The sequence below is a fragment of the Alnus glutinosa genome, chromosome 11 (assembly GCF_958979055.1).
Source record: "Alnus glutinosa chromosome 11, dhAlnGlut1.1, whole genome shotgun sequence".
NCBI classification, from domain to species: Eukaryota; Viridiplantae; Streptophyta; class Magnoliopsida; order Fagales; family Betulaceae; genus Alnus; species Alnus glutinosa.
In genome coordinates, this window is record NC_084896.1 from 18,576,272 (window position 1) to 18,585,450 (window position 9,179).

General features: G+C 37.8%; 1 protein-coding gene across 2 annotated transcripts in view; it reads right to left on the minus strand.

Moving 5' to 3' along the window:
* The window catches only part of LOC133882407 (transcription initiation factor TFIID subunit 1), a 44,356-nt gene extending 37,494 nt beyond the window's left edge, over positions 1 to 6,862 (minus strand). For both annotated transcript variants that reach the window (XM_062321570.1, XM_062321569.1), the window contains exons 1-3: positions 6,568 to 6,862; positions 5,846 to 5,906; positions 4,451 to 4,557 (exon numbers count right to left, since the gene is read on the minus strand). In XM_062321570.1, the coding sequence (XP_062177554.1) occupies positions 4,451 to 4,557; positions 5,846 to 5,891 (153 nt within the window). In that variant the 5' untranslated portion in view covers positions 5,892 to 5,906; positions 6,568 to 6,862. The remainder of the gene's footprint in view (positions 1 to 4,450; positions 4,558 to 5,845; positions 5,907 to 6,567) is intronic.
* Positions 6,863 to 9,179: the final 2,317 nt, after the last annotated feature.

Here is a 9,179-nt window from a genome sequence, read left to right on the forward strand (position 1 = left end):
GTCCTCTTAGCAAGACCATGGCAGTATGATCATGGTGCAATTCCTGATGGTAAAAGAGTCCATATGCTCTTTGTAATGATAATATTAAGATAACGCTAGCACCAATGAAGGGGGACGGTTTCCCTAAGCTGAAACAGGGAAAAGGAAGCAATATTCTCTCAGTTACTAGTTTCTTGAAGGAAGCTAAAAAAACTGAAGTTATTAACCGCAGTTTGAGAAATGTGTTAAGCTGCCTTGTTGGGGACAAGCTTAAAGAATGTGTATAAATTACAATATATTATGCAAATCTTATGATTTCTCATTGACAAGAGCATCGATTAACCATTCTCATTGCAAGTAATTATGCACCATCAGACATTAAACAGGTCGTGTTACATCATAAGCATCCTCAGCACTTTAACTAAAGAGAACTAGTTGCACCTCAACATGCCCCTCTTGCCCATTACAACATCAGGCACCCTTTTAGTGTTCTCAAGAACTTCTTCAATCAGAAGGGAAGAGGTGTTCTTTTCAGGGAACTATACCTACCTCATCTTTTGCTGTAGCATTAGCCCACTCTTTGCTTACGCCCACTTTCAGACACCATCAGCTCTTTCTTTTTCTTTTTCTTTTTATAAGTAATCGAGATGTCATTTAAAGCGTAAGGTACCCCAGGTACACAGAAAGTATACATGAGCAAACACCTAGCTAGAACGAGAAAAGAAAACAAGAAATTCATGATAACTAATCACCTAAGGAAAAACAAAAGTAGTTGTCCAAAGATATAGAGCGTAGAAAAATAAAGCCTTAATTTCCTCTAGCGTCCTATCACGATCCTCAAAACTTGTCATTTATTTCCTTCTATAAACACCACAACAGACACAAAGGCACCATCTTCCACACAACAGCATTCCAAGCGCTACCAACAATACATCAACATGCATATAAGTCGATCACTCATCTAAGCATAACCCAAATCAACTAAAGAAAACATCTCACAAGGCCCCAACAACCTTGCAATGGAGAAGAAGATGGTCCACAGAATCCCCATTCCCATTACACATACATCACCTATCAACTACAATGATATGCCGCTTCCTCAGATTGTTCATGGTAAGAATCTTACCTAGGGCCGCCAACCAAGCAAAAAAGGACATCCTCAAATGAACCTTAATCCGCCAAACACTCTTCCAAGGGAACTAAGAGCCATCATTGCGACCCAAGACACTGTAGAAGGATCTAACAGCAAACAACCATCTTTCGGAGGGGAACCCACTAAAGCTAGTCTTCACCTTTCCATCTCATTCTAACTGAATATAACACCCTTAAGAACAAGACAAAGACATCCACATCCCAATCATAAGCCGCTCTAGCAAAGCTTACATTCTATTGATTGGAGCCACCTGAAATCTCCAAGGATGCCTCAACAGAAGAGTCCTTTGATTGTGAGAGTCCTTTGCACACAAGCAATGCCATATAACTCCGGAAAGGCTTCTTTAAGGGCCAAATCTCCACACTACAAATCATGCCAGAAACTGACCCTAGAGGCATCTCCCACCTTAAATCTGGTATGACAAGAAAACTTCCCCCAACCCCTCCTAATATTCTTCCATAACCTCAACCCATACGTCCCAAGAGGCTCATTAGAATACTACTTACCTCACGAATTACCACACTTAAAAGTCCACCACAAATCTCCACCAAGCCTCTCTCATGCACATAGCGCCAAAGTCGTTTCCCTAAGAGAGCACGATAGAACATCAACAAGCTCTGGACCCCCAACCCTCGCTCAGAGATTGGAGAACAAACATTGGACCAGCTCACCAAGTGATATTTTTTTTGATAGGTAATCAGAGAAATTTTATAAAAAGCGCAAGCGCCCCTAAGCATACAGGAAGTATACAAAAGGACACAAAACAGAAAAGGCAAAGAAACAAGAAAAAAGCCCGCAAAGACCTAGCCACAATAGAAATCCCAAAACACCCTAGCAAAAACCAGCCCAAAAACCCTCAACAACAATACATCACAGCAAAGCCCTCTTGCTTCTGCCCCAAGTAGAACCAAGACTCCAAGCATCATAATTGGTATGACACTCAAGGTGATATTTGAACTCTTCTCTTAACCCACCACATAAGAAATCTCATTGAATCTTCTCAATATGGTTTGCAACACCCACAGGGAGAGGAAAGAGGGACATGAAGTTCATAGGTAAATTGGAAATAGTACTTTCAATAATGGTGACCCTACCACTCTAAGACAAATACATCTTTTTTCCAACTAGCCAACCAACACTCCATCTTATCAATAACCCCATTCCAAATAGACTTGGCCTTATCAGAAGCCCCCAACGGAAGACCAAAATACTTCATAGGCAAATGGGATACCCCACAGCCCATCCACATCAGAAACGTTACCCATAGGAACCAATTTTGACTTTAGCCAAATTGACCTTCAAGCATGAGACAACTTCAAAACAAAAACGAGCACCACAAATGACAAAGATGATCTGGGCTAGCCCCACTGAAAATCAAAGTATCATCTGCAAACAGAAGGTAAGAGATCTCAAACCTTGTCCTCACAGAGAAGCCAAATAACAGTCTCCCACTCACTACTGCAGAAATCATCTTATTGAAAGCCTCCATCACAATGACAAACAACAAAGGAGACAGAGGGTCCCTTTGTCTCAAGCCACGGGAGCTACTAAAAAAACCAGTGGGAGTGCCGCTAACCAACACCGAGAACCGCACTATGGAACTACAATGAGCTATCCAGGAACACTACTTCCCCCCAAACCACACTTTCTCAGGATGTGCAACAGAAACTCCCAATTAACATGATCATAAGCTTTGCTTTACGCTTTTCTATAAAATTTTACTTACTTATAAAAAAAAAAAAAAAAAAAAACATGATCATAAGCTTCTTCTAAGTCCATCTTGCAAAGTACACCTGGTTCCCAAATCTTATTCTACTATCAAGGCATTCATTGGCAATAAGAACAAGATCTAGGATTTGACTACCCCGGATGAAGGCATTCTATGACTTTGAGACAATCTTCTCCAACACCATCTTAAACCTATTTGCTAAAATCTTAGCAATAATTTCGTAGATGTCACTCACAAGACTAATTGGGATTAACAGCCCCTGGAATCTTTAGGCTGAGGGTGATGAATGTAGCATTAAGGCTCCTTTTGAACTTACCTCTGGCATGGAAGTCACAAAAGGCCTTCAGAATGTCTTCTTTTAACACATCCTAACAAGCTTGGAAGAACACCAAAGAGTAATCGTCAAGGCCCAGTGCCTTATCTCCATTCATAGCTTTCACTACCTCCCACACCTCCCTTTCCTCAAATACTCTCTCCAGCCTAGTAGCCAAAGCCTCACCAATAGAGTCAAAGGAAAGCCCATCCAACAAAGGCCGCTAGCTAAATTGCTTGATGTGCTCATTGATCTCCACCCAGTTGGTACAAAGTGTGCACCATCAATCAACAAGGAGTCAATTGAGATCTTCACAGGGAGGACCGATTTCACAGGTATGAGAGAAAGAATAGCCCAACCAGTACAACAATAGCTATTTCCCAACTTAATACTTTATATGAGTGAAAGAAAGCATCTATACCATAAAGCACTTTATAACATAGGTGTCAACTTTTAGGCTGAGGGTGCCATACCACCATGTACTACCTCATACATCCACACTGGTAAATCCAAAGACAACTATTGCACCAAATATCCCAAGCTAGCAGAGAATGTAATAAGAGGTAAATCACACCCTCCTCCCATACACATAATGCAACGTTATTCGAAAGGTCCATATGATAGAACAAACATAGACAATAGAACTGATATGTTCAAGTAACACGCATGCATGAAAATGTAGCAAATATTACAACATATTGTATAGCACATGTATATTAAATAAGTTGATGGAGAAATGGAGCATGGGGTTCATTGCTGCTACGCATGCTACTTTCCAATTTTAGGAACTTCATGTTCTGTATTTTGAGACCCAATGCGACATTAAATTGAGAGGAGTCTTATATGGTCTCAAAGATCTAGTCAAAAGGTGAGAAAAAGTAAAGATTCTATATAAATTTACTTCATTGTACATAAAAGAAATCAGACATTGACAATGGACTATTGAGTGCTTGATTTACAGAAGACATGAGTGCTTCTTCTTCCTATATTTTCTAAGATGTAACCAACCTAAAACCCTAACGCCGAACATGAAACCAACCTACAAATCTTAGCCCCTTGGTCCACAATCCTATGCCCTAAAACCACAAGTATCAAACCCAAAAGCTTGTTACATAACCAATTATAGATAGGTTCCAAAATCTGTTCTACATAATATGTATATACAAAACCATATGTGCATTTGCAAAGTACATCTATATGGGTGTACATATGTTGTTTGTTTGTTTGTATGTATTACTACGAACGATAGATTACATCATGGGAAGAAAAAGGTTACCTCATCAAGGTAATCAACATCAAGATCACCGGAGTTATCAACGTTTCCAAACATAAATCCCAAAAACCGATTACCTCCGCCAACCTCCTCGTATTCTTCCTCATCATCTGCCAAATCAAACATTCAAAACATTTATTAACAAAAGTAGACCATTTTTTTTTTTTTGATAAGTAGAAGTAAACCAAATTACAAATTCTATATTTATCTTTTTTAGATGAATGACAACTTCATTAACGAAAACAACTCCAACAAACTGGAACCCAGCTACCCACAGTAGCTAACAAAAAAACACCTGTACAACAACAAATCTACACAGCAACTACTAACAAAGGACTCCATCAGGGAGACCCCAATTCCTACACTAATGAATACAATTACAAATTGTATATTACATAACTGAACACAAAACAAACTAAAAAAATTTACACGTGTCATGGACGTGGAATATCTATAAATGTCGTATACGCTAGGCAGATTCTAAATGCCAAGACAAAAATCCCAGCACCTCTTGACAACAAGAAGGAACATAATAAAACTTATGCAAAAGGGAAAGGTAAGGAAGAATAACTAGTACAATATATATATATATATAGTGTTTAGAGCTTAAAAAAGGAGATATAGCTAGCATTCCACTTATGCACATATGCATGCTTGTTCCTAGACACTTTTTTGGGTGTTTTAAGTATATTATGATATTAAGGGAGGTCACTCAAATAGAGTGAAAGGGAAGGGGAGGGGTGTTGATTGTTCTTTATGATACCTAAGATTGTATCATGGAATATGAAAGGCCTGAATGAAAAGGAGAAAAGGTTGAGAACTAGAGATCTTCTCAAAGATTGGAAGGCAGATATGGTTTGCTTACAAGAGACAAAAATGGAGTATATTTCTAGGGAGGCGATTCACAGTTTATGGCGAGAGTGGAATGCAATGAGCTTTGAAGATCGAGAAGCTTCGATCTTAGTGCTGAGAAATGTGTTGCTCCAATCACTCTACACATGGATAGCAGTGTTCAATAGTTTGCCCATTTCCAGTTTTTCTGAGTTCCTGGATTTCTATTCCTCTTTCCAACTATAGTATGAGGATTCTCTTGTATACTTTCTGTGTACTAAGGTTGCGACCCTCTACGCTTCTAATGAAATTGAATTACGCAAAAAAATAAAAAGATATTTAGCCTTATAATTCACACAAATTATAGTATCATATGGTGTTTGTCCTAGATAAGCATTTCTTTTGTATACTTCATGTGTACTGGGTTGCGATTTTAATTCGATTACTTATCCAAAAAAAAAGTATCATAGGGTTATTTGTCATCATATAAAGAAGTAACAACAAACAAAACCAATTTATCTGCAAAATAAAACTACACTTTATCCGTGACTTAAGCAAACAACTAACCTTCATCTCTTCCATCTTGGGAAGGGCTACCCGACTCATAGCCCATCTTGTATTAAGAGCCCTGCAATTACAACCAAAATGTGAAGTCAGATATATAAGTATCACTTAGGGAAAAAAAATCAACCAACAAAACATCGAAAAGTAACCATTGGTCACTGAGAAAATTGGGAAAAGGATAGAGTAAAAACAACAAAGAACAGAAAATATTAAATTTACAGCTTCGTTGTTCCTAAGAATTAACTGAAGTAATTTAAATTAACCAAGCCAACCAACTGGACAAGATTTAATTGAGTTTAACGTTCCATTTTCTCAAGAAAAACGCTCTCACATTTTTTTTCTATTACCCTGTTTCCAGCCAACCAAACATGGAGAAGAGCTAGTTTGTGTTAGGAAACCGAATAATTAGTATTTTGTTAAAATAATTAGTCCTTTCCTTACTAAGTTAGGATTCCTTTCCCTACTCGGTTAGGATTATTTTCTTCTATATATCCAGTGCAGATGTCGCATGGCAATTCACCGAATAAGAATTTCAATCAATTGCAATAAGTAATTTGTGGAGGTCGACCCCCTCGAAGTGGTCAATCCCTCTTTTTTCTCTGTTTTTCGTTTGTGTTTCTCTGATTTTAGTTGATAAGAACTACGGTTCTTACCATCTTGTATCAGAGCGGTTCTTTTTTGGATGTTTTCTATAGGGGCGGTGAGCCGTCGTGCGAGTGGGTTACCTGTGCGAAGTGGTGATCGACGCCGAGTTAGGCGCTCGTGGCAACGCTGTGCGGGACTGCTGTACGATCCTCCGTGGGCTGGCGCGGTGGCTGATGGTGGCAGGCGGTGGACCCGAGCTGTATTGAGTGCTGAGCAGTGGGCTGCGCGGTGCTACAACGTCGGAGCAGTGTCGCTGGTCTGAGTGCGGGAACGTCAGTCGGTGGCTGACGTCGTTCTCTCCGGTAGTGGCGAAGGCTGGAAGCGGCGGTGTGCAGCCGTGGGAAGCAGCCGTGGGCGCTGCAATTCTGTTTTGCGATTTGTGAATCGTGCGTTGGGTTATTTGGTGGAAGAACAAGGCCGTTTGGTTGCAGCGTTTGGTGGGGGTTATCATTCCCGTTTGAGGATAGCCCTATCCCATACAGGTACTCTCTTGTTCCGACTTGGTTTTTTTTTTTTTTTTTTTTTTATAAATAATAAGATAAGGAAAAAGGGGAAATCACTGCAAATGGTGGAGAGGCAAGAGGATTTTAAACGAGCTTCCAAACTTAATCCAACACACCTCAACAAAATGGCTTATCTCTTATTGAGGGGAAGGCGCTTATAAGCTCATCCTATTTTCTTTGTTCAACCAATGTTTCGATTTGGTGTTAAAATTTAGGAAAAATTACACATATCTTCTCAAACTACCACTTAATTGTCAATGTTCCTATAAACTTTCAATTGTGTCAATATCTCTCTCAAACTACCAAAAAATGTCAATGTCCCTCCTAAGACCAACAAAAAGACAAAAATGACCATAAATTTTTTTTAACAAAACAAAAATGTCTTTATTAATTAGGAAAACAAAAATTCAAAAAAAAAAAAAAAGAGAGAAGAAGAAGAAAAAACCAGTTTTTTTTTTAGATTTTTTTTAATATTTTTTTTAGTTTTTTTTTTATTTTAATAATTTTATGAATAATATTTTTGTCATTAGGGGGACATTGACATGTTTTGGTAGTTTAAGGGTAGGACATTGATACAATTGGTAGTTTGAGGAGACATTGACAATGAAGTGGTAATTTAAGAGAGTTATGTGAATTTTGGAAAATGATTTATGGGAGACGGTTACCCATCACTTTTGAATAAAAAAGTAATTTTTAATAAATAAAAAAAAGTGACTGTTGGGGGACGGCTTCCCGTCCCCCATGAATCACTGCTCGTGAATTTTTTCCTAAAATCTACAATATTTAATTCCAAGGTTACGGTCACCCTTATTCTAATTTTACCATATCCATGGTATAGGTTACTCAACATAAGGGCAAAAATAAAAAGGAAAAAATACATATATTCCTTCGAATTACCACCACATTGGCAATGTCAATGTTTCCATGACTACTAAAAAGATAAAAATGACTTTAAAAATTTTCAATAAGACAAAAATATCTTTATAAATTCAAAAAAAAAAAAAAAACCAAAAACAAAAAAGAAACAAGAACCAAAACAAAAGCCAAAAAAGAAAAAGGGCGGCTACCGCCGGCTTAGAGTTGTCGAACTACTCTCATAGTCATTAGGGGTAGTTGGCCACCCCTTCAATTTTATTTTATTTTTTAAAAAAAAAAAAAATGAGGGGGTGGCTGAACCACTCGGGTAGCCGAGCTAACCCTCGGTTTTTTTTTTGCTTTTTTTATGATTATTTTTTATAAAAAAAAAATAGTTTTTAGTTTTTTTATAATTTTTTCAAAAAAAAATAATTTTATGAAAGGCATTTTTGTCATTGGAGGGACATTGATAATGGAGTGGTAGTTTTATAGGAGGAGGTATGTATAATAAAAAATAAAAATTTATGTCCTTCACTCAATAGCTAGAAGAGAGCTTGATATTACCAATTTAAGTTAATATGGCATGAATTCTAGTAGCAATGTTCCACTAAACAAGTGGCAAACAATCCTTAGACAGTCAAGGGGTGAACTCTAGGTCAAACAAAAATAAGAGTAACCAGAAGTTCGATCATAAAAGGGGCAAGATGCTAGGTCAGAAGAAAATCAATAGTCACCACAAATTCAATTTCGAAGAGAAGAAACTCCTCATACGAAATTGGAGTTCCCATGCTAGGATTATGGACATCCCTCATAATGGATATCCAAAGCGAAGCAATTCTTCAAATATCACCGTGCACCTAATGATTCATAGGTGGAGATAGTATCTATTAGTCTAGAATGGGATGCCATACAGTGGTTTGATTGGTGGGTGGCTTGCTGTGGAAAGCCAACATGGGATGAATTTGTGGAATGACTCATTCTTTCATTTGGTCCTTCAACATATGAAAATGAGAACGGAAAGCTAGCAAAGATTCAACAAATATCCATTATGAGTAAATATCAAAGGCACTACAAGCGCCTCTACAACTGAACTCACTTGCCTTTATTAGGAAAATGACACCAACAAAAGCATCTACTATCGCTCAAAACAATAGGGTTCGCATGATAGTACAAAGAGTAACGCTATTTAGTAGATTGTTAGAATGACACGGTAAAAATCAGCCTTAAAATCTCTTTTAGTATGATTTATTTGAGTAAAATTATGAAACATAAAGTTTCCAAAACATGGACGCAAATGAAAAGAAATCAAAAGCATAGAAGAACAGCAAAGACAG